This window comes from Pelmatolapia mariae, linkage group LG18 (assembly GCF_036321145.2).
Source record: "Pelmatolapia mariae isolate MD_Pm_ZW linkage group LG18, Pm_UMD_F_2, whole genome shotgun sequence".
Classification (NCBI taxonomy): domain Eukaryota; kingdom Metazoa; phylum Chordata; class Actinopteri; order Cichliformes; family Cichlidae; genus Pelmatolapia; species Pelmatolapia mariae.
In genome coordinates, this window is record NC_086243.1 from 22,210,648 (window position 1) to 22,235,069 (window position 24,422).

The window sequence follows — 24,422 nt, forward strand, 5'->3', positions numbered from 1 at the left end:
AATGGGCGATAGAAAACCGATCGGTGCCTATGCCATTCCCAATATGCGCTGGCATGATGTCGGGGCAGCATGAGTACGAGCAATTTTTTTTTTTTGCCGATATCCGTGATGCCGCCCCCCACCACGATGCCGCCCCGGGCAACCGCCCGTGTCGCCCGTATCTAAAACCGCTACTGCTGTAGTCTATAGGTTTATATTGTTAAATGGTAATTATGAGACAATGCATTTCAGGTCATTTTACAGAGAAACAAGAACGTAATGCAATGAGTAGTGTAAGAAATTGCTTTCACTTGGGAGTAATTAAGTAACATACTGCATTACTTTTAATAAAAGTGTTGTGTGTAACATGTATAATATATTACTTTTTTGGCTAATAACCTCAACACCAATCACAACAAAGAGGGAAAGTACCTTCAACACGTACAAACATTTAACCACATACCATGCAATGAAGTTGCACATATTTAATGTCTTTAATGTCGTATTCTGCTTAGTGATGGTGATGACTCTCAGAGTGGAGCCAATAAGAACCCAGTAAGAGTTGATAAGGAATTGAATCGATAAGCAATATTGATAATTATTGATCATTAGTACCTACTTGGATCGACTCGGCACGGTTCGCCACGGTTTTAAGAGTTTACCATTAGGTCATAGTACATGGTACCAGGTACATTTTTAGCACCTGCTTGGCCGGGGTTCCAAGCAATCTAAGGTAATACAATGTGACATCATCAAACTGCATGCCACCGATTGCCTGGTCAGTGGCGTCACTCAATGAGTCATTAGAGCCTCTCATTCCCAATAATTAAAACTGCCATTTTTGAAATTCGGCAATGAGGGAAATACAAAAAAAAAACAATGTCGCGGTCCCGAGAATCTGACGAAAAGCCATGGACCAAGCTCCAGGTATATCGTCACCTCGACATACACCTTTGTTGTAGCGTTTGTGTCGCACTAATTGTCGCACTCAGCAGCATTGTTATGACGACAACCACACACATAAGGTAGTACTGGATTGTAATACCTTATCTGGATTGTAATGGAAAACCGGTTGATCGGAGTCGAGTTGTAGCGATTTGATCCAAGTAGGTAGTATTAGAACAGGTTCTATAGACACAGACAACTATTCAAACTCACATTCACACCAATGGGCAATTTAGATTCACCAGTTAACCTAACCCAACTAACTGCATGTCTTCGGACTATGGGAGAAAGGATGGAACTCAGGACCTTCATACTGTGAAGAAACTGTGCCACCGTCCATATACAAAAATGTTTTAAATATTTACATTCACATAATACAGCAAATTTAATCAATTTTCATAGTCATAATATACATATTTGGTTAAACATGATTCTCCCATGTTGTTTCAAATATGCTTTTAGCCATTTACTGCCACCTCAGCTCAAATTTTCATAACATACTAGGAAATCATACGGGCCATGCAAATGAGCCCAAAATATTTAAATTACATACTGATTAAATCTCCAGTGTTCTCTTCTGCTGCATTCTCTACTAGTATACTGGTGTCAGCTTGCTCAGGCTGTGACACCCTACTGCTGAAGAAGAGCGGGTTATCAAAGGTGTTAGGGGCGGGTAACTGATGACCAAATTTCTTGAAGAAGAAGACAGCAGTTACCGCCACCACTGCAATCCCAGTAATGACTAACACAACTGCTGTGGTTATATAGACACGCTGATGATGAGGTAATCCAGTTTCTGTACACAGTGAAAAAGTAGATGGTAATCAGCTAAAAATCATTTGTAATAATTTGAAATAAAATATGTAAGATAAATAGTTAAAAGAGGTGTTACTTACTCGATGATGGCGATGGCTTTGGTAGCAATACTACAAAAGGAAAAGAAGAACAATCAAATAAGACACTTTATCACAAAGTAGCTCTACTTCATTTAAAGATAAAAGTAAATTGCTGTGGAGTAAACAGGTATTTGCATTTGTAACATGTTAACAAGAGTTATTCCTTTTGGATTCATATGACTGTGTCATGTCTGTTGTGAACATCTTACAAGAGATTCATATCATTGCAGAAAAGAAAAAGAGAAAACACTGTTATAAATAAAGATTACCTTTTTGTGTCTTGCAGATGTAAGGTCTTTCAACCCACATTTTGATATCCTTCCATGTCCCATCTGATGTACTAATCTCTCCTCTGCGGGGTAATCTGCTGCCATTAACAGGTTGATCTTCAGCCCAGTTAGTGTAACTAATGACTGATCTATCCAACCAGAGCCATTCCTCTGCAGGCAAATAGACAAATAAAAACAGTGTACATCATTTAAAAAAATTATTTATTTTGAACTGAAAATTTAGTTAAAAACAAATGATCAAAAAATATGTTACTATTGTTATTATTGTTATTATTTACCATAAAAAATAAATAATAACCTTTGTATTGTTTTTTAAACAGGCCAATCCAGAAAGATGTGTAACTATCTTGAAAAGTTCTCAAGTTACTTTCTAGAAATTTTTGCTCAGAGGAATTTTCAATGCTGGCAAGCATTCCACCTTAACAAAACAAATCAGATGTTAATGAAAACTACAGCAATTTATTGCATACAGATATCTTTCAGATAAATTGCCTACCATGTGCTACACAGCTGGTAGATGCGTCTTGCCAGCGCTTTTGCTCTGTGATAAAAATATAACAATAACCCCTGAATGGTAACCAGATATAGTTCTTGTTTTCTATTGTTGTCTCTGGGTCTAGAGGACAAACTCCTGGAAAAAGAGTTGACTCTGTTGGCAGCACATCTGTGAATGAGACAGTGATGTCAATGAGATCAATGAATTACATCTTTTAAAACTTTGAAATGTACTTTTTTGACAACGAACGTGTGTGTGTGTGTGTGTGTGTGTGTGTGTGTGTGTGTGTGTGTGTGTGTGTGTGTGTGTGTGTGAGAAAAATTTTACGGACATCAGTACCTGTGATCTGTAATTTACGCTTCTCAGCAGCGATTCAAGTATAAATGAAACAGACATGTCAGTCATTACAGGGTTACTATTAGCCAGTGTTTGGTTGTACCTGTAGACTTCATGCAAACACTCCTTAGTGACTCATTACAGTGAGCGGTTTTCCATTTTCCATCCACATCCATGTATACACAACTTCGGTCTTTGCTTGGTTCATTTTTACCCCATCGACTGAATGTTAAATGCCATCCATCAACATATCTGAAAGAACCATTGATCTGAAAGAAGATTAATGAGACAGCAGTTACCAATCAAGACAACTAGCAGAACCATAGGAACCCTCTCATCTGTAATCCAGTTTTGAGATCCCTTCCCACACGCCTTAACGCCCTCTCACATCTTGGGTCATTTGATCTGAGTAACTCACGATAGGGTGGTGCAAGATCTAACAATGGGTTCACCTGAAACCTTGGCTGATTGTGACCCACACCTGTATTCACCTCTTGGCTCATGTGATTAGGCAGAGAATCAATAGTGGTCCACGACCCTCTTAGGGACGCTCCTAATAGGGCTTAAAAATCTGTGACTCTCCACCCGTTGCTCTTAGAATGAAAGAAGCTTCTCAGATGAGAGAATAAAAGTCATCAAGTAACTTAAAGAAGTCCAGACACTTTTCTTTCCAGGCTTCTTAGAACACTTAGAAGGCTTCTTAGTGACCTGATGACTAAGACACTTTCACATACATGCAGTTACCGATATTATTCGGCTTTTAGGAATATTTGCCTTAGTAAGCATAGCTGCACAGAGGATATAACAGTTGAACGGAGCTGACTCAAACTAACATGATAATCTATACTGCTTAAAAAACAGGTAGGCAAATCAAAATGTACCATTGCCAGAAGGTTTACTGTGTCTCCCAGCACAGTCTCAAGAGCATAGAAGAGATTCCAGGAGACAGTTACTATGGAAGAGCTGGACAGGTCTGTAGAAGGCCCTTAACTCATCAGCAGGACCAGTATCTGCTCCTTTAGCTAAGACAGCCGGAGCTGGGTAAAATGATGGAGTTTTAAGTAACGGTTTAAGATTTTACATAAGAGGTGCTGCTGCTCAATACGCCTTCCTCACACAGATCATCTCCCTGCTGGAGTAGGGAGGCTGCACTGATCATGCCCTGGGTAAGGTAGGCACTTTAGTAAAACAGTGAAACTTGCCACAATGCTTATTTAATGAATGCTGCATTTAAAAGTGTTTATTTTTAATGCAGCATAATGTGCAACTGCTTCTTTATATCACATTTATTGGCATCTTTGTAGTCAAGTTAGCAAGTGCTTTATAACAATCAGTCATGTCAGCCATGATTGAGAGTACAGAATGTAAACACACAGCAACTTCAAATGTGTTTACGTGGCGCTGGCAGATTTATTATGAAAAGGGATAGCTAGATTTAACTGAAATGGATGGATGATAATCTCAGTTCACAAATAAACAAATGATTGGATAAATAACTAGGCCAGTATATTTATCCATCAACAAAGATTTCATTTTCATAATTACAGATTATTTCGTTAGATAAAATCTTTGTTGAAACAATTTATTGTGCCCATAAGTAGATTTTTGATTGAATTTGCAGTCAGAAGTTTCAAAGTGGTTGGCCCTATTATTGAGTTATGAACTTTTTATATGTTTTCGAAAGTTTACCTGCGCTTTGTGTAATCCAAACCATAGAGGAGCCTTGAGATTCAGCGCCAGGAGCTCAACATAAGCTTGTGTCCACTCATTCCTCAGGCTAGCTAGGAGGGAATCGTCATTTTTACAGTACTCTGCAGCTTTATCCCAATTCATTTGTTGAGGAACAACCTTAATTGAGTCATTGAGTATTTTCATGTAGTTAGTAGAAATTGTTGGTTCTGGAGAATCTGGTTGAGATGCGTCTGTTTAGGATGAGAACAGAAACAATTTTATTTTTTTTACATAATAAAACCCTCTGAATCATTCTTAAAAAGTTATTATAGCTATTTCCAATTCTGAATCATACCCTTGATCATATATATTATTATTATTATATATTATTTATAGATGTAGATATTAATTATAGGAATGAAAAGTCAAAGCAAATTCTTTGTTGTTTTAGAAAAGCTAGAGAGAGTCTGATGTAGCTGCAGCTGAAGTTGGGTGGCAACAGGCCTGGGGGTAGAAATGGACTCACCAAGATTTCGATGACAGATAAATCCATTGGTGTCATTGCATGACTTTTGAATCCATTTCCCAATACCAACCAAAGGCTTGGTATTGATCACAAAACAGTTTTTCTGTGGAAACACAGTTGGGTCAACAGAGAATAACGATACTTGATGACACAGGGAACTGTCAGGGAACACAGGGCATTCTTGGATCTTTAAAATCTACTTACCTTTTGATTATAATACCAATACCAACGCTGCAATGTAAACACAAAGATTTTAATTATTTGTACAAAAATACAAAAATATACAGTTCTAGATTATTTCCATTTATCTGACCCTTCACAATAGCTAATATAGACTGTATCTACATGGTGCAAGTACACTGCTCAAAAAATTAATGGAACACTTTTTAACCAAAGTATAGCATAGAGTCAGCTAAAGTTCTGGGATACTGATCATTTAATTAGCAGAACAGGTTGTCAATCAGTGTCAGCAACTTTGTGGTTAATGAAATTATCAACAGGTGCAGTAGAGGGGCAAAAGTGAGACAACCTCCAAAACAGGAATGGTTTTACACGTGGAGGACACTGACATTTTTCCCCTGCTCCTCTTTTCCGAGTGTTTCTTCACTAGTTTGGCCTTTGGCTAGAGTTAGTGTCACTGCTGGTAGCATGAGGCCATACCTGGACCCTACAGAGGTTGCACAGATAATCCAACTCCTCCAGAATTGCACATCAATATGTACCATTGCCAGAAGGTTTGCTGTGTCTTCCAGCACAGTCTCAAGAGCATAGAAGAGATTCCAGGAGACAGGAAGTTACTCTGGAAGAGCTGGACAGGCCTGTAGAAGGTCTTTAACTCAACAGCAGGACCAGTATCTGCTCCTTTGTTGAAGGAGGAACAGGATGAGCACTGTCAGAGCCCAGCAAGTCATCTCCAGCAGGGCCCTGGTGTAAATGTCTTTGACCAAACAATCAGAAGCAGAATTTCTAAGAGTAGCCTGAGATCACTACATCATGTAGGGTGGCCTGTTCTCACTGTCCAACTTCATTGAATTTGATTGGTATTTGCCATAGAATACCATAATGTTAAATCGTTCAGCATGACTGGTTTGGTTGTGGCTCAGTGATAGTCTGGGGAGGCATATCGATGGGAGGATGCAAAGACTTTTACAGGTTTGGCAATGGCACCAGTGTTGCCAACTTGGCGACTTTGGCGATATATTTAGCGAGTTTTCAAACCCTCTTTTCTAAAAAGCGACTAGTGACAAATCTGCCGACTTTTGCTGGTGTTTTTAGGAAAAACCACTTTGTGACATGAAAGCACGTATCGCTCTTACTCTCAACAAGCAGCGGGTGCTGCCATGGGCACCTCGCCCGTGCTAAAGCGCTCACAGGCGGCAGATCGTCCTCACACAGCAGTGTCCCCCAGCTGGTGTCAGAGCAGATGTTAACCCCTACGCGTCCAAACTGCAATGAATTGCACATGAGAGAAGCCGCTGCTCCAGCCCTGACTGTAATGCAGTCAGTTCTTCTTTTACTTTTAGTTTTTGTGGATCACAAGGTTTAAAACTACTTAAAAACACACACACACACGCACACACACACACACACAAAGTAACTCCGCCAGAGTGCCTATTTTGGGTCACTTTTGCCTGTTCCAAGCCCAGATAAAGCAGGTGGGCTGGAATTGTGACAAAAAAAAGCAATAATTGCTAAAAGAATTTAATTTGTAGTTCTAAATATATTCTAAATGCATTTAGGGTGTTTTTTACTCACTTAATGTTCTGATGTCCCAAATCTGGGAGGAGACACCCGAAACACTATCAGTCGTGTCATTAGAAACATGCCCCAATGTCATCAAGCATGTATACAAACATGCGGGGGCCATACAAACTACTGAGTCATCTCTGTACTTGTCCACCTAGATCTTAGTGTGATACTGGTTGATACTTGGCCATAATAGCTTATTAGGTGATTAGAGCATGATGTAGCTATTAAATGTACTGCACTGCAGTGGTTTGAATCCTATCTATCTAATAGACTCCAATTTGCTCATGTATATTGAGTCCTCCTTACACACTTATGGTTAATTATGGTGTTCCACAGGGTTCCATGCTAGAACTGATTCTGTTACATTTCTCACTTAGACAAGTGTAATCTATCCATGAAGCCAGATCACACACACCAATTAGTTAAACTTATCTTGCTGTATGCCTTAAAGACACAAAGATCTGGATGATCCCTAATTTTCTGCTTCTAAATTTCAATAAAACTGAGATTATTGTGTTCTGCCCTAAAAATATTAGAAATATGGTATCTAACCACATGCTTACTCTGGATAGCATTACCTTGGCCTCCAGAGACACTGTGATGAATCTTAAGAGTTGTTTTGACCAGGATATTAAACAGATATGTAAGACTGCTTTCTTGTATTTGCCCAATATCTCTAAAAGTAGAAATATTCTGTCTCAGAATGACGCTGAAAAACTAGTTCATGCATTTATTACTCCTAGGCTTGACTACTGTAGTTTTTTATTGTCAGGATCTCCTAAAAACTCCCTGAAAAGCCTTCAGTTGGTCCAAAATGCTGAAGCGTGAATACTGACAGGGACTACAAAGAGTAAGCATATTTCTTTTATATTTGCTTCTCTTCACTGGTTCCCTTCTAAATCCAGAATTGAATTTAAAATCTTTCTCATCACATACAAGGTCTTAAATAATGGGCCCCCATCTTATCTTAATGACCTATAGTACTCAAAGGAGTTTGCGAAGAAAAGCGTCTGGACTTCTTTAAGTTGCTTGAAGACGTTTCACCTCTCATCCGAGAAGCTTCTTCAGTTCTAAGGTCAAATGGCCGAGAGTCCCAGATTTAAACCCAGTGGGAGTGTCCCCCCAAAGAGGGACAAAGGACCCCCTGGTGATCCTCTAATCACATGAGCCAAGGTGTGAAAGCGGGTGTGGGACCTAATCAGCCAGGGTTTCGGGTGAGCTCATTGTGAAATCTGGCCCCACCTTGTCATGTGAATTCCTGAGGTCAGACCTATAGTACTGTATCATTAGAACACTTTTCTCTCGTATAATTGTTGGATTTTCTCTGTTTTTTTTCTTGTTTTTTTTTCTTTTCTTTGTATTATTGTAGTCTTGACCTTACAGTATAAAATACCTGTAGGCAACTGTTGTTGTGATTTTGTACTACTTAAATAAAATTTAATTTAATTTAATTGAGTACCATTTCCAGTTGTTGCAGTAAAAGTTCAACAAAATGGACTGGCCTGCTGTCTCATTTTTTGACTTTGATTTTCAGGGAATCTTTGAATTCGGCCACTCTGTAGGTTGACCATTTTCATTTTTGTCAAGCAAGGTGACATCTGTTCGTTCCTGACACATTAACCAGTCTATATAGCTACAGATTTCCAGCATGATTTTTTTTTACTCACTGAGAACAGATTATTATTTTCCCACTTACATCATTACCCAAATTGATGTATGACTTTGGTTGTCCATCAGTCCAGTAAGTTCTCCACTGTGACTGAAATAAACCAATCCACAAGTCTGTAGTAGGTGCATCAGCCATTTGAGACAGTAAAAACACTGAAAATGTAGACAAAGATTTATGGTTAAGATATTTTCTTGCAAATAAAAGTGCACCATGGTATCAGCTCTAACTTGTGGCTATGCCAAAACTGCACACCAACAGAAATTCAGTGGTAACTTTAGGTATTGGGAATAGATGAATGTTTGAAGGATGGCAAAATATAGCTTGTTTAAAACAGAGTTGTTGGCTTTGTGAGCTGTCGCTGTAGTATCATAGGTAACAAAATCAAAATACTTTTTTAAGTGAAAAGAAAATGAAACAAACCTTCCACGTCTCTTGAAGTAATAGACACCAAGTTTCCACCCTTTTGTTTGCATTTTTCCCTTGCATCATGCCATGTTAAATTCTGATTGTCAATGATGCTGTAACACTAAAATTGAAAAATGAAAAAGATCAATATAGTGTTCCAACCACTAAGAACATAGTAAATAACAGAAAGATTAAAAGACATGAAAAGACATCTGACCTTAGAGTTAAATTTTTTCCAGGGGGGTGGACATCCACCTTTTGGAGGCACTGTAGGCACTGCGGCGGTGGTGTTTGCAGGTGTTGAGCTGCTGCGCTTACAAATGGACGCATACTCAAGCCCACAGCTGGAGTCATGCCAGAATCCTGCAGGCCAGGTCAGCATATTAAATTAATAACATTATCAACTTGAATGAATAATTAAAAATCTTCAATCAATTTTGATATCACACACTCATTTTATTTTTTGTAACATGTCCTCTTGAGTAGTTGTTTTCTACATACTTTTTACTTTCACTCCCTACATTTTTAAACAAATATCTGTATTCTACTTCTTACATTTTCAAAACAGGCTCGTTACTATTGCTTTAACGCATATGGGTCAAATTATTATTTCGTCCCTGCGAGTCCAGCTGCTGTGATGGATTTAAAGTAATACAGTGTGTGACTGTGACTACATTTCACTTTTTTTTTTTAACTTTTACTTAAGTACGAAGTTGAATGGTTACTTCAGCTCAATGTATATTTTCTAATAGTAGTATTTCTACTTCTGCTTCAGTAAAGAATGTCTGTACTTTTGCTGTTGTTTTATATGTGTGTATGGGGTGTGAAGGATACGTATTACTGTCATAAAACTAGGGTGCCATTAAAACTGAAGGGCTAGTTGTGACAGGATCGCCTGAGTGCTATCTCTGGGTGATACCACTTGTTCTGTGTATGTATTTCAGTGAAACTGAGTCATATTTCGGTACACTCACCATTGTGATATGCCATGAAAGCACAGTTCTCATCAAAGTTCTTGAAGTCAGGTTGATTTTCCTGCCAACTTTGAAACAACAACTGAGAACCATCCATCCACCTTAATGTAACACAGAAAATAAATTTGTTTAAATATATCTGTAAAAGATTTGTGACAATATTACCAAGACAGTGGCATACTGGATTCGTTAAAGATACTCTTATCCGTCTTCTTTTTGGTCACACTTTTGTTGTTTTTAGCTGTAATAACTGAATAAAGTTGGTGGGAAAGATTGCAAACAGGAAACAAATAGAAATTCTTCGCAAATAGAAATGCAAATAGATCTGCATTTGCAGTTAGATCTTAAAGTATTTGGACAATAAGACACATTTAATTTCCCCCTTTGTGTATCAGAACAGTCGATTTTAAATCAAACACTCGAGATATGACTGACTGAAATTAAAACTGGTATACTTATCTGACATGCTGCCTTGCACTAAGTACTCTCTATTTTTAACTTGCTGTTACATAAATATAAGTTAATTGTGTTGCATTTACATTTTTGTCACTAAATTCATACTCACTGAAATGTTCCATCAAGATCTACAGATAGGCCAATCCAAGAACTCAGATAACCTGTTGAAATCTGCACAAAAACATGGATACATAGTAAAACTATGCAATTATACCTTAATTACCCGTTGCCTTGGTAAATCTTTTACATTGCTCACCTGTTTCCATAAAAATATCCTTTCTTCTTCACTGTTGATAGATACCAGGTCACCATGCCTCTGTTTGCAGAAGGTACGAGCGTCCTCCATGGCCATCGCCTTTTTGTTAATGTAATACTGAGCCCCATTCCATTCTAGCCACCCATCAGAGGTCGTGTTATACTCTGAGAATAGATAAGAGATGCGCAATCTATTTCAGTAAATGTGCAAATAATATGACCCTCTTTTTCAAAGATTTCAAAGAAAACGTTATAAAAACGTCTTTGGAAACTACTGTAAATGATTTCAGAAGAGCAAGTCTAGGTTCTATTTTATATTTTGAATTTGTTGTTGGATTACATAAAAAACGCCTTTCATATGAGTTCATATACATTCATATATTCATTGTACATGTGTCCTAGCAGACACAGCTATGGTATCAATTTCAAAATCCTACATAAGTGTTTTCTCAAGTTATCGCATTCACAAACATGACACCCATCCATCCCATCTGCCTGCCCAGTGGGGGTCACAGCAATACCCCATCAGCCTTTAACAGCTTAGTGGTCAAAACAAAACAAAACGCAAAAATACTTTTTAGCCTATTATTATTATATGGGGCGATCATGGCTCAAGAGTTGGGATTTCGCCTTGTAATCGGAAGGTTGCCGGTTTGAGCCCCAGCTTGGACAGTCTCGGTCGTTGTGTCCTTGGGCAAGACACTTCACCCGTTGCCTACTGGTGGTGGTCAGAGGGCCCGGTGGCGCCAGTGTCCGGCAGCCTCGCCTCTGTCAGTGCGCCCCAGGGTGGCTGTGGCTACAATGTAGCTTGCCATCACCAGTGTGTGAATGTGTGTGTGAATGGGTGGATGACTGGTTGTGTAAAGCGCTTTGGGGTCCTTAGGGACTAATGTAAAGCGCTATACAAATACAGGCCATTTATTAATTATATTATACTATTTTCATGTATTTGCCGCGCAGAAAATCAGAATCCATGAGACATCAGTTTCCCTGTCAGCATGGTATACATAATGGTCTCAGCCTGGTAATCCCAATAGAAAGTCAACAGTCATGTAAAGATGCTGTCTGGCAGTGTGGTCAAATTCCTCAACGCACTGGTGCACTTACCAGGGGTGACAGGGTCTGGAGCCGGCTTTGGGGTGACTCCTGTAAAGGAATATAAACAGAGTAGTGTTGAGTTACTAGTGACCACCTTAATTGACATTGTGAGAATACATGAGCCAGACAACAATAATCTTCTGGTCCAAAAAAAATGTTACAAAAGAATTTAATAACTGTGACCATGCTGTACCTGCGTGGATCTGACAAATCCAGCTATTGTACTTCTCACAGTGCACATCACTCCAAAACAAAGTTTTCTCCCAATAATAGTGTTCCATTTGAGCACATGATTCAGCGTTATTTTTATTGTTTGGCTCTCCATCACTCCACTCTTGAAAGTTTACCTTTATACAAAAATAAGATAATTGTGAATAGTAGTAGTAGTATTTGCAGCAGTAGTAATAGCAGCTGTAACATCAGTAATATTAATAATCATCATCTTGATCATTATCATCATTTTGGCTACATAAACCATTGTAGAGAGTTAAAAACTGTAAACTCACCGGGGATCCATCACTCCATACATAACCTGTGTCTGGGTCGGGCGCACTAAGTCCAATCCAGTATTGATTAAGCCTATAATGGACAAATGTATGTTCTAAATGTTTATACTTGTGCAATTTCTTTTTCTTTCTCAAATACCTTTTATTTAGTTATTTTGTATAAATATTTTGCAAAAGCATGTTTCCTTCTATCAGTGATTATGCTTATACACAACTCATTGCTTGAGAATGATAAGAATCTATGACTGCCACTAATGTGTGACTTAGACTGGAGGTGTACTTTACGAAAGATTTTTATCTTATGTAGCTCTGATTGTAGACCAGATAACACCATACCATGAAAATTGCCTCAGCAGTAAATCAGCACCGCTGTGAATGCTGACTAGGTCTCCTCCAATGGCTCTGCAGTAATCTCTAGCCTCGTACCAGGTCTTTGTCTTTTCTAAAGCCTCTGGAAAGATCTTAAACAAAACATAAGAAACTGAATTGTGATCTAAAGCTTTGGTAATATTTGTACATTTAGAACTACATGCTAAACTTGGGCAGTCATTTCTGTTTTTATGTCATCCTTATTATGAATAAGATCAATAGAATAATCATATCCTTCTACAACAGAAAGGATTATGTGATGGGAAGTGACAGAAACCCTTGGGCAGAAATGATCAGAAATCACTAATAAAAGGAAAGTCAAGTTGTTAGCAAAAAGTCACAACTGTCACAGATTTTATGAAATTGATGGGACACACACTCAAAACAATATTAACATGTTTTTCCTCTGCTTAGTCAGTGTTTTTTTGTTTTTGTTTTTTTTTTGGCCAGGTTTGAAGTTAGCTCTGCAATCCAAACGGTGATATTACAGCTAAGCTAAGAGGAATACCATCTATATTTACATTCTGGGACGTTATCACAAGTAGAAGCCTCTTGTCATGTGTCAATGCACACTTTCTTTTGCACAAATGATGCAAATGGCAAGTGTAGTTTGGTTGGAATGAAATCTTTCCTACATAAAACTGATCACAAGGTTGTGAGGTTTTTCTTTATTTGTTTAGTTTTTTGGGGCTTATAGCAGCACAACGCTTTCTGGTTTCGATAATTTTTCTGAGTAAAATAACATCGGACATGTCTTTACCCGTTTATTCTTTTAACAAAACTAGTTAATATTGGTCCTCTGCTACTGCCTTGAATCAGGAGGAGCTCAGGGTAAACTTACTTGTTTATAGTGCTACTAGACTGCTGCTCTTGGTAACTCTACTGTTTGTAAAGGGCTTGTGAAAAATAGTGACTGCAGAGTACGTAAGTCATGTACCGCTGTAGCAGCCACAGTACCTTATAACAGACGCCTCTGGATTGCATCTTACTCCATCCATCTGTGCAGTTAGGTGTGGCAGTGCTCGGTGGAGCAGGGGTTAAAGCTTCCCCCTCTGCCAGGTGTTTGCAGATGTATTTTTCCTTATTGGTACAAGGTAACACATCCCAAAGGCCAGCAGAATGCCCAGTTGCCATAGAAACACAACCCTGCAAGTGACCTTGTGTTATAAAAGAAATTGTTAGCTGTCATTTGTGAAGACATCTCTTAACTATAGTTTACATATCGATTCACATTTTTCATTACCTGGCATATGAGTGTTCCAGTGAGTATATCTTGCATAGGCATTGTTGGTCCACATAAAATATTCTCTGTTTTTCAGGTTTGAGAGACCTATCCAGAAGTGTTTCTCTGGCCTCAGTCCCACCAAGCTTACAAGGAAAGCATTATCCACCCTGGAAATATTTACACAAGTCAGATTAGAGGCTGCCTGATGCCAAATTACATATACATTTATTTTATTTATTTTTTTACACCTGAGCCTTTTTTATAGTAAACATTTCAGAAGTTGTGAAAACTATTTTACCCAGTTGAAACATCAGCTAAGTAAGAGTTTGAGCTCTTGCAGTCATCGTTGGCTTCATGAAACGTCTTTGTCTCAGTCCCTACAAAGTAGCAGTAGGATCCATGTCTTTTCCAACCCTGCATTGCAGAGAAACAACAGTTGGAAAACTATTTAAGCCTGTCGTATAATGTTGTCTTTTTGTGATAGCAAGGAGTAAAACACCAGAATGCAGAATCACTCTGCATCAGTGTGACTACTTGTTTACTCTACTGGAATGTTTTTTTTTCCTAAAAATGCAATGACTACATAAGATGTTCTCTTAATCAGGAGATTCAGCCTGCTTTCTTTTGTTTTTACTACAAAAAAGCACCCAAATAAAATGTTTCATTAGGCATCATACCTTATGTGTATGCTGCTTTCCTAGATATTTCATGGACCACAGGCACAAAATTAAATTTAGACATCATGCCAATTGAAATATACAACAGCCTTTACAAAACAGAAACAGATTACAGAATGTGTGCATTCAGACCAACCAGATGAAGACATTCTTTGGAAAATATCCAAAAAGTTCACATACAGTTTTGCAGCCTGCGTTCAGCACCACTTCATCTCCAGAGGTTTCAGAGTCACTTGTCTTCATGCAGATAAAGCCATGTTTCTCGTCACACACACGGTCAGCCCAGTTTCCATTCTGCAAGAATGAGAAGAACAAAATGTATGTAGACAGGCTACGGTGCATATCATAAAACAAAGACCTAATTTTCCTGGATAATAATGGACCTTCCTGGCATCCAGTGTTCTTTAACAGAACTGCATAGTTTTACAGAAAAAAGCTGGCGTGTCACAATCATCAATAATTACCTCCCCTCTGATCAGAACACAGTCTTCTTGTTCAGAGGTGACAGTTGGTTCCCTAGAGTCCCAGCTAGTGTAACTCACAGGAGAATGATCACTCCAGACAAACAGCCTCTCTCTGTTCCTATCGTTTAGTCCAATCCAGAGTTCATCAGTGGATGCTGCAGACAGAAAATAACATTAATTGTTGTATAATCTTCTTGATACATTCTGCTCATTTGCTACTCTTTAGATGTTACTTTTACACTTAAGTTTTAGACTGCTGCTAATTGTCTGCCAGAATTGCTGGACTCATCATCATATGTGAGATGTGCAGCGATACAGGGATCAGACAACAGAAAGTGACTGAATGCTTATGAAGTGACAAAAATAAAAACGTAGTTTTGTGTCCAAAATAGCAAGATTCCCAAAATGAATGACTAATAAACGGTCATTATTCTAAAGAGGAAGTCTGCATGGTAGGTCTGAAGTGACTGTTAGCTGTGGTGAGAGCCCTGGATTTCTTGAAGGTGGTGGACTGCTGTACATTTCCAAGAATAGATTGCTCACAATTGTATTATGTGTGTAGCTATAAAATAAGATATTCATTAATATCTGTGTTTGAGTGTGTTTTAACTTTTCAGTGTGATGTTCAAATTAGACATTTTAAAAATTAAGGAGAGACAACTTCTTATGACTTAATTACAAGCTGAACACTTCCTGGAACTTTAACAGTTAACTTCATATTTATGCGGAATTTACATCTTTCAGTAAAGTGGATTGAAGTGAATTTAGGGCTGAAGTATAAATGAGCATAAATTTCTTCAATATTCAATCACCTGACTTCTTGTTTTTTTCTTTTGACTTTAATTTTATGAGGTTAAATGTGTTCTCAGAAATGGACTATCTGATATAATCATGTTAAATCCAGCATTGAATTTAAAATCCTTCTCATTACGTACCAGGTCTTGAATAATCTGGCACCATCTTGTCTTAATGACCTTATCACCCTATTAGAGCACTTCGCTCTCAGCCTGCTGGCTTACTTGTGGCTCCTACAGTAAACTTAAACTTAGAATGGGAAGCACATCATTCAGCTTCCAAGCCCCTCGACTATGGTTCAGAGAGGTAACTGTTGCTGAGATTTGCGGTATATACATTGAATAAAACTGAATTGTTGGTGTTTTTCTTAGACCAACATAATAATGTTTGTCTAGGGTCAACACTGTATATGACAAATAACATTATTATGATGTCACAGCTTTGCAACTTGGAAAAAACTTTTGTTGATCCAGGAACATACCAACACAATCATATTAGATCGTGCCTCAAAAATATTTTAGTTAGTCACCAGCAATTGCAGATATGTCAGGAAATTACCAACAAGATAAATATGAAAAGTGTTGGGTGAAGATTATGTTAAAGGAATGCAAATGGTGCTCAGAAGTTTTTATTGCCATACCATATCCAAGTTGAGAGATGATGAAGCTTTGGTCCTCCACATTACGAATGCTTACTAGGTCTCCTCCTTCTTTACGGCAAACTTTCTGAGCATCAGACCATTTTTTTGTTTCATTACGATAAAGGTAAAAGCAGTGGCCATTGTAGGGGATCCAGGGTGCTGTACAGAATCCGCTCTCGGCCGCTATGAAGCATAAGAACAAAAGAAGAAGATCAAAGAAATAGAGTCAATCAAGTTGTTTAAAGAGAAGACAAAATAAGGGATTTTTTCTATACCTTCAGTAGGTGCAGCCAAAGGTCCTTCACTGTAGCAGATGTATCCCAGTTTCTTGTTGCATTTTGAACTTTGCCAAGAGTACTGAACAGCGCCATCAATAATTCCACACTTATATCCTGGATTAGAAACTGGATGTCCTAAAGTACAGTGATGGTAAATGATACTTGTCACTTATGAGATGAGACTCGGCAACTTTCCATTCACACGATTCTCAAGATATTTAGAAGCACGGTGTGTATTGTGTATAAGCATTTTAGTTTTAGTGGAAATGACGTAGAAGCCTGTGATTTCTACCCAAGAGTGACAAGGCTATGTGACACACAACATCACCACAATAATTTAGCGGTTGTTGAAATTGCTGACCAACAGCAAATTCTCTGATTATTGCTATATCAGCAGTGTGACTGGCACACCCATGTGGAAGAAATTTATAAGAAATAGGGAAAAAAATTATTTGCTTGCTGACAGATAACATTTCTTATATAAAGAAAACAGATGCCAAACATGATCAAGATGACCTGCTGAGGTAATTTAACAACAGTAACGTAAATTATCATCAGAATGGTAACACAAGCTCCTGAAACTTGAAAGAAAACTTACCTGAGTCCCAATTCAGATATGCATAAGGATTCCCATTAGACCACTTCCACACATAATCTAAATCCTGGAAGATCAGTCCAACCCAGAGCTTGTACTCCTGCCCCCTATTTGCCCCTAATAGTGCTGTCAGTAAAGTTTAACAGAGAAAAGAGACAGAGAAAACAAAAAGTTACCAAGTGTAATACTCAAAACATAATCATCAGCTGGAGCAGTGTCTACAGTCTACAGACCACAACAACTTGAATGTTTCAAGTTTTAGTTATTTTTAAACCCTCTCAGCTTAAATTAATCATTTTGTTTTAAATACATTCAGTGTACTGTGGAGATTTGTCACCTTACCTGAAACATAAGCTTGCTCGTGAGGATTGCTGATACTGAGCAGGGAGGCACCCTGCTGTTTGCAGCTGGCGTCAGCCTGACCCCAGGTCAGCGCTGACTGTGTGTTGAGCTGATAAGATGCTCCTGTTGTGGGGTCTTTGTTCCAGGTTTCTTTGGCTGTGACACAAAAACAGTCAAAGTATTATAGTATTGCACTGAACTTGTATGTTAACATGGTGTTTCTCAACATTTCACACAAATGTAAAGTTTGGGTGGTTCTGCTTGTACAGTAGATTATTATTCTGAAAACCTGTATTAGAATTTGTTGTGTACTTACAGTTAGTTGGGCAGTAACCCCAGAGTTCATGATCATATTTTGTTTCAACTGCACACCATTTACGGTTCCCTGCATCGTCAAATGGAGTGCACTCCGAGTACCAATTGCTTTTGTAGAAGAAAGGAAACATGCACGGCCTTCCAGCTGCATTTCCTTCAATGGTGTAAAGTTCTGAAGGACCAAAATAAGGAAAACGTATAAGAAAAGAACAAAGAATAGCTTGAATAGCTTAAGCAAAATGATACTTTTATCATCTTCTAATCATTTGACACACTATCTTTGCATTACAACTATTTTGGAACTAAATATGAAAATCTTCAAATTTACTATGCCACTACTATTATTTCCATAAAAGTAATCATGATTTACTTTACAATGTTTTTTTTTTTGTATTATTATTTCAGTTACCTGTATATGTTCTTGTGCAAGCACCACTGGAAGTCCCAGAAATTGTAAGATGGCTACTGGATCCGACTTTATTTGAGAGCACGGCCGAGTTATCAGCAGTGAGGTCAATGTAAAGTTCTTGGCCTTTGAGAGCGATCACAGTTTCATTCTTGCATTCCCACTTTTGGAGCTCACTGGTTTCATCACAGTCATAGAGGTTTACTTCACTGCCCACAGTTTTCCCCTGATTACCCAGGCACTTGTTCTTATACTGAACCAAAAGTCGATCCCCAGATGTCCAGCGCATGGAAAAACAGAAGTTATTTAATTTTACCAAACAAAAACCAGTGCCCCTGTTAATTAGTTGAAATTGGGAATCTGTAGAGAAAAAATATTGAAAAACAGTACTGTTAGTGATGTAAAAAACAAAGAATAAGTTATAGAGGATTATAGAGAAATAGAGGGCATAATCTTACATATAGTACAGACAGGCAGGACATTAATTATGCTTTGTAAAAGAGTAAAAAAAAATAAAATTAATAGTTGGACTACTGTACCATTTGAAGCTAAACAGAAAAATGTTTGGATGAGAAGCACAAACACTGTAAAAGTTATCCTCATTGTTAGTATTCCCATTCCTATGTCATATATTTTCATATAAGCTACTTACACAGAACTGAAACATATGATGATTTTGATTGATTGTCGACCATGACTCTTTATATCATCCTGTCTTGCCTCATCATGATGGGTGATGTTGCACAAGAAAAGGGAGGGGAGGGTTTCTGTGAATTTTGCACAACTGAGGACAACTGAGCAAACAGTGAAGATAAATAACCTTGAAACTCTTTGGTTGAAATAGTAAAAGTAAAATATCAATTAAAGTTAAAATTTCACTTTATATCTCAATGCTCCTTTGTCATATGGAGCGCAGTCAGGAACAATAAGCCCTTGCCAGTTCTAAATATTAGATTCATCCACTTGAATGATTCGGAAATTCTTTGTTCCATAATCGCGATAGGCCGAGATAGGCTCCAGCGCCCCCCGCAACCCTGAAAAGGATAAGCAGAAGCGAATGAATGGATGGATGGATGGACTTCACTTTATAAATAAATTTAAGTGAGCGCTCTAACCATGATAGATACAAACTCAACATAAAGTTGTGGTGTACAGTATTTTCCCTGAAAAACACAATAAAAATACAGAATACTTTGTCATGTAGTCATCAGGGTAGATATCAACATCAATCTAGGATAGGTTTTTGTCACTGGAGTGCTTCATCAGTTGTGTTAGAAAGATGCAAGGACTCAAATTGTGATTTAAGCACAGCCAAACATGATTCGTAGCAATCACTGATAACTGCAAGCATTGGGTATTAATTGCAAAAATTAAGCTTTCATTTTGCTGACTGTTACATTTTGTTGCAATGCAAACTTGTGCAATTATTTAGAAAGTTATAACTCTAAATGACGTTAAGTGCCAGTGTCTTCTATGACTATCTCACAGCCCAGCAGAAAAGCTTCCTGTTGTGAATCAGAAAATGTCAGGAAAACAGAAGGACGTAAAATTCTCAGTTAACAGTATAAAACTTTCTCAATTTATATCTGCATATTACTTCCTTATTGGGTTTAGAATTTGTAGTTTCAGATTTCAAACAACATTGCAGATCACCACAAGCTGTGATTTGTACTTCAGCGAACTCTGTATCAGTGATGCTTGTAAGTTTAACGAAGTTAGCAAATACTTGCTCAATAAAAGGTTTCAACATTTCACAGTCTGATAAAGAAAAGACTTTAAGCTAGTTATATGTTCCCATGTAGACCCACCACATGTTTCCTCGAATCTCTGCATCAGAGGTGGCAAGGCTAAAGTTAGCATGTCCCATTGAGCTCCAGTAGTGACATAAGCAGGATATTTAGCAAGCTGTAATTTTTACTCCCAAGTTTCTAAACAACATCTCTGTTTTTCTGTTGTAATAAACACAATTGTGTTTATGTCAAGGCTATTAAGATGGCTGATAATGCACTAAAAAAATAAAAACAGTTACAATGAGCACTAAAATAAAACATGTACAAATAGACTTTACATATGAAACTCTTTATCTACAAATAGTTTTTGACGTGTAAGTAAGTGAAAACTGTCTGGATTTAGACTTTCAATTAGATCTTTGTCTTCTGTGACTTGTGTCATCACACGTTTAAATGGGTGAACTACTGTATGTAAAAACACTGCTGAATTGCTTGAAATGCTATGTTGTGCAAGATAATGTCTATTTTACTTTTTTTTTCCTCTTTAGCAACTCTACCTTCTTCTCTTCTGTTCAATTATGTACTTGTGCCCTCGGACATGTCAGAGTTGCCAGTAAATAGAATGACTTGACCTAGTGATTAATACTTGTTCAAAAAGAAGAAGCTCCTGTTTTTAAATGATACTGTGGGGAAAAAACTTTCAAGACACTACTGTCAAACAAAAGGTAGTACAATGACTTTCTTCATATCTAAAAGATATAATCTATGGTTTGGAATTTAACACGTTAATTGCGATTAATTAATTTGAAAAACATAACGCGTTGAAAAATAAAGAAACACTTTTAATCGCGTTTTGCATTCCAATCAAAGCTGAACTTTTGTGAGTGCATGATTTCCTGATATACCGATTACACTGATGCACACATCAGAGCTACAAAGAATCAGAAGAAAGGGCGTTGCTAGAACTGATCGGAGGCAAATTTCATTTCAAAAGACTGCCCGACAGAAGCCTTAATAAAAGCGTGGTATTGTGCAAAAAGGAGTTTGCGTAGCACTGAAGCACTTAAACCTTATGGTACCATCTAAATGCAAAACATGTTGCAGCGAGCACAGAAACTGTGGGAGCTGTTAGCTCTAGCAGTCCTAGTTTGGCAGCCCGAACTTGATGAAATGACTGGCTTCTGGACCAAAATTAGTAAGTCAACATTGGACAAACTTACAAATTCTCTCGCAAAATGGGTTGCTCTGGACTGTAGACGACTATCAATGGTAGAAGACAGGGGGTTAGAAAATGTGCTACAGTTAGCATCAGGTGGTCCAGCTTTCCAACTGCCATGCTGAAAGACTATTTCAAGTAAAATTCAACAGCTTTATGACACTGAAAAGCAAGCAAAATTAGACGCATTACAGACAGCCCTGCTAATATGGAGGAACTACACGAGGAGTAAACAGGCCTGGGGCAACAGAAATAGCCACTCATACAGGATGTTTCCTATGGTGGAATACAACACTGGATATGATTTCTCGTCTACTAAAAAATCAAGAGGCTGTTTTTGCTGCTTTAGACAAACAAATGCACAAGCTAGTTATTTTAACAGAGCTGGTAAAACTCCAAAAGGTGGCAACTGTCCTTGAATCAGGCAGGTGAGTAAAAATATTTTTAACTTATTGTTACTGTTTCTTCAAAAAGCTATATAGTTGACAATTATTGTGTAGATTAATAGTTACTTTCTTGAACTGTCTACTACAGGTTTGTGACTGAGCTCCTTGGAGGTGAGACATATGTCTCATGTTCAGCGGTTTTACCTGCTTCTGCCACCTGCATCAAACCACTCCGATGTAGGGCTGCCACAAACGATTATTTTGATAGTCGACTAGTCACAGATTATTTTTGTGATTAGTCGACTAATCAGATCATGCATCCATTGAACGTAAAACGTACAGCTTACTGCACCAGCATGCATCTGCTCTTATATAACTATCATTAGCTTACAGCTTGAAGTGTTTATGGTATGTGCTAACTTAAAATAAAGACAAGATGATAGTTTATTAAACTTTTAATGAAATTTGCAGATTGTCTCGGTGAAGTTTAATAAACTCAGCCGTCTGCTCCTTGCTTTCTAAAATATAACAGGACACTGGAGTAAATTCTCAACCATCTGACACTTAGGTTTAATCAGTTTTCTGTTTGACGTTTATTCAGCTGTGTGAAAACTTTAAATTTAATCTCAGCCAAATGACGCGTCGACTATTATACTAGGCGTTGACGATTTTGATAGTCGACATAATCGTGACTAGTCAACTAATCGTGGCAGCCCTACTCCGATGATGACTCAAACTACATGGTTAAAATTTAAGACTGCCTTCACAAAGGACCTATCCCAACGTGTAGCTACATTCAACCATCAGTGGCTGTTTGACCCACGCTTTAAGGATTTAAAGTGTCTTGCAAAGGGAGAATGAGAAGAGGTTTGGACCAGCCTTGAGGCCCTGCTGCAGGAACAGTGTAAAGATGCCACCACAAAGGAGCCAGCAAAGACAAAAAGACTCCTTCTCTCTTCATTGTCTTCAGACTCTGATTCAGATGAGGAAGCCCCCTGTGTAACTGTCCCATGTGAGAGACTGCTCTCACTTGCAGGTCACATAGTAACAAAGAAGAGAGCTGCCCTGAGCTCTGAAAATGTGAACAGGCTAGTTTGTCTAAGCAACTCCCTGAAAGAGATAGACTGTAAATAAGCATTGAGGTATTGTGAGTACAATGGGTTTGTTATTTTTTGCACTAAAATGTTCGATGATCACGCTGTTTTAAATAATGTTGGCTAGGGTTACTCAGAGTTTAGTGAAGCTGTTCAAATAACCTTTTATGTTTCTGCCTTATTTTTTTAAAGAAGAAAAACGACACTTTATGTTGACATTTTTATTATTATTATTTAAAGACAGTACCATTTTTAAAATGTACTTAAAGTACTTAAAATAGCACTTTAGCACAGGGATATTATTTTAGTTTCTCTGTTTTGAATGGAAATGCAGTTTAAATGCCTTTTTTCTCCCAGAAATTAAAAGAGTTTGAGTTTACAATATTCATGTTCATATCTATTATTTGATTCTGTTGCCCACTAAAACCCTTAGCAACATACATCAAAATTGTAATTAAACAGTATAGCAAAATATTGTAAATGTCAGATTTTACCAATAGAGAACCTTTGCTAAATTAAAGCAAATTATGTCATTAAAGGTCTTAAAAAAAATCATCTCTCACATGGACTATTGCGATTCCCTTATATTTGAAGTATACATGGACTCATCTATGCCATCAATGGTGTTTCAAGTTTAGGGATTTCTTTGAACTGTTCTTTTTCCAGGGTGGAATGATTGAACACAACTCGGCACAATTGTATATAGTATTGCCCAAATTATTTATATTTATTCATTTTTGCTTGATATTTATTTTTTTCTGCTTATAGGAGTTCTGTGTTTTTAGAGTCGAGTTTTTGAACCAGGAATGTAAATGCATCTAGCTTGAAAGCACGTGTCATGAAACTGTGTAAGGCAGACAGGACCCAAAATACAGACTCACAACCAAAATGAAAACTGAACTCAAAATACATTTTTATTGCTGATCTGCAGGCTACAAAACTAAAACTGGAAAACACTAACCAGATGGCACACACAACCAGTGGATGAGGATGGATGGAGGGAGACACAATACATACACAAGAGGGAATCAGGGCAGAGAGGAAAAACCTGGGGAACATGGCTGGACTAACTGACGAGTCAGGGGAACCCAAACTGAACACGATGTACACAGGGCAAGTGACTATCAAACAGAGAGATATCACAAAAATGCAGACTAGGCATGGGGAATGGGGAAAATAGGAGGACAGGAAAAACTCAAGAACAAGATCAAAATTAAAACAGAACCTAGGCAAAGGTAATATCCAAAATGAAAACTACAACATTGTCAAGCATAAATTTATAACAGCATGTTTCATGCTTTTTCCTATTTTCAAAGCATATTGCTTTGAATTTTCTATCCTGACACTTTATCCTTTTATAACCTCCCCATTTTGTTTGCACTTTCTCCAGATTTCCATTTCACCCATGCATGCAGTTATGTAGAGGCCAATGTAGGAACCAAAGATAAACCCAAGAACAATGATAAGTAATATTTTTAAAATATTTTTAAATGTTGATTTTGAGTAGCTTTTTTGTTTTGGGAGACTTTTATTAGTTAGAAAATTGAAACTGATCAATGACAAAGTAATTTCTATCTAAAATTAAAAATATACACGCTCGTGTGATTATAACTGGCAATTTGCAAGGGGTGAATGTGTG

At 37.7% G+C, this 24,422-nt stretch overlaps 1 protein-coding gene across 1 annotated transcript; it reads right to left on the minus strand.

Moving 5' to 3' along the window:
- Positions 1-1,469: 1,469 nt before the first annotated feature.
- LOC134616144 (macrophage mannose receptor 1-like) lies at positions 1,470-18,960 on the minus strand. The gene is made up of 31 exons (XM_065469522.1): positions 18,897-18,960; positions 18,361-18,717; positions 17,953-18,123; positions 17,637-17,792; positions 17,298-17,420; positions 16,697-16,834; positions 16,422-16,604; positions 14,987-15,141; positions 14,703-14,816; positions 14,144-14,259; positions 13,864-14,012; positions 13,578-13,777; positions 12,619-12,712; positions 12,252-12,346; positions 11,939-12,092; positions 11,755-11,793; positions 10,649-10,812; positions 10,502-10,563; positions 9,937-10,037; positions 9,180-9,325; positions 8,978-9,083; positions 8,585-8,709; positions 5,344-5,370; positions 5,140-5,242; positions 4,632-4,864; positions 3,046-3,211; positions 2,607-2,774; positions 2,409-2,528; positions 2,090-2,260; positions 1,821-1,850; positions 1,470-1,720 (listed from the first exon to the last, which is right to left on the minus strand). The coding sequence occupies exons 1-31, from the start codon at positions 18,958-18,960 to the stop codon at positions 1,470-1,472; spliced, it is 4,281 nt and encodes a 1,426-aa protein (XP_065325594.1).
- Positions 18,961-24,422: the final 5,462 nt, after the last annotated feature.

Excerpts from the sequence above, each read along its gene's own strand:
- LOC134616144 (XM_065469522.1), bottom strand. The coding sequence starts at position 18,960 with ATGAGGATAACTTTTACAGTGTTTGTGCTTCTCATCCAAACATTTTTC. Across the intron at positions 15,142-16,421 it reads CATCTCTCAACTTGGATATG|CATCCACTGATGAACTCTGG; the intron begins GTATGGCAATAA and ends TTCTGTCTGCAG. Across the intron at positions 2,775-3,045 it reads TGTTTGCATGAAGTCTACAG|ATGTGCTGCCAACAGAGTCA; the intron begins GTACAACCAAAC and ends TCTCATTCACAG.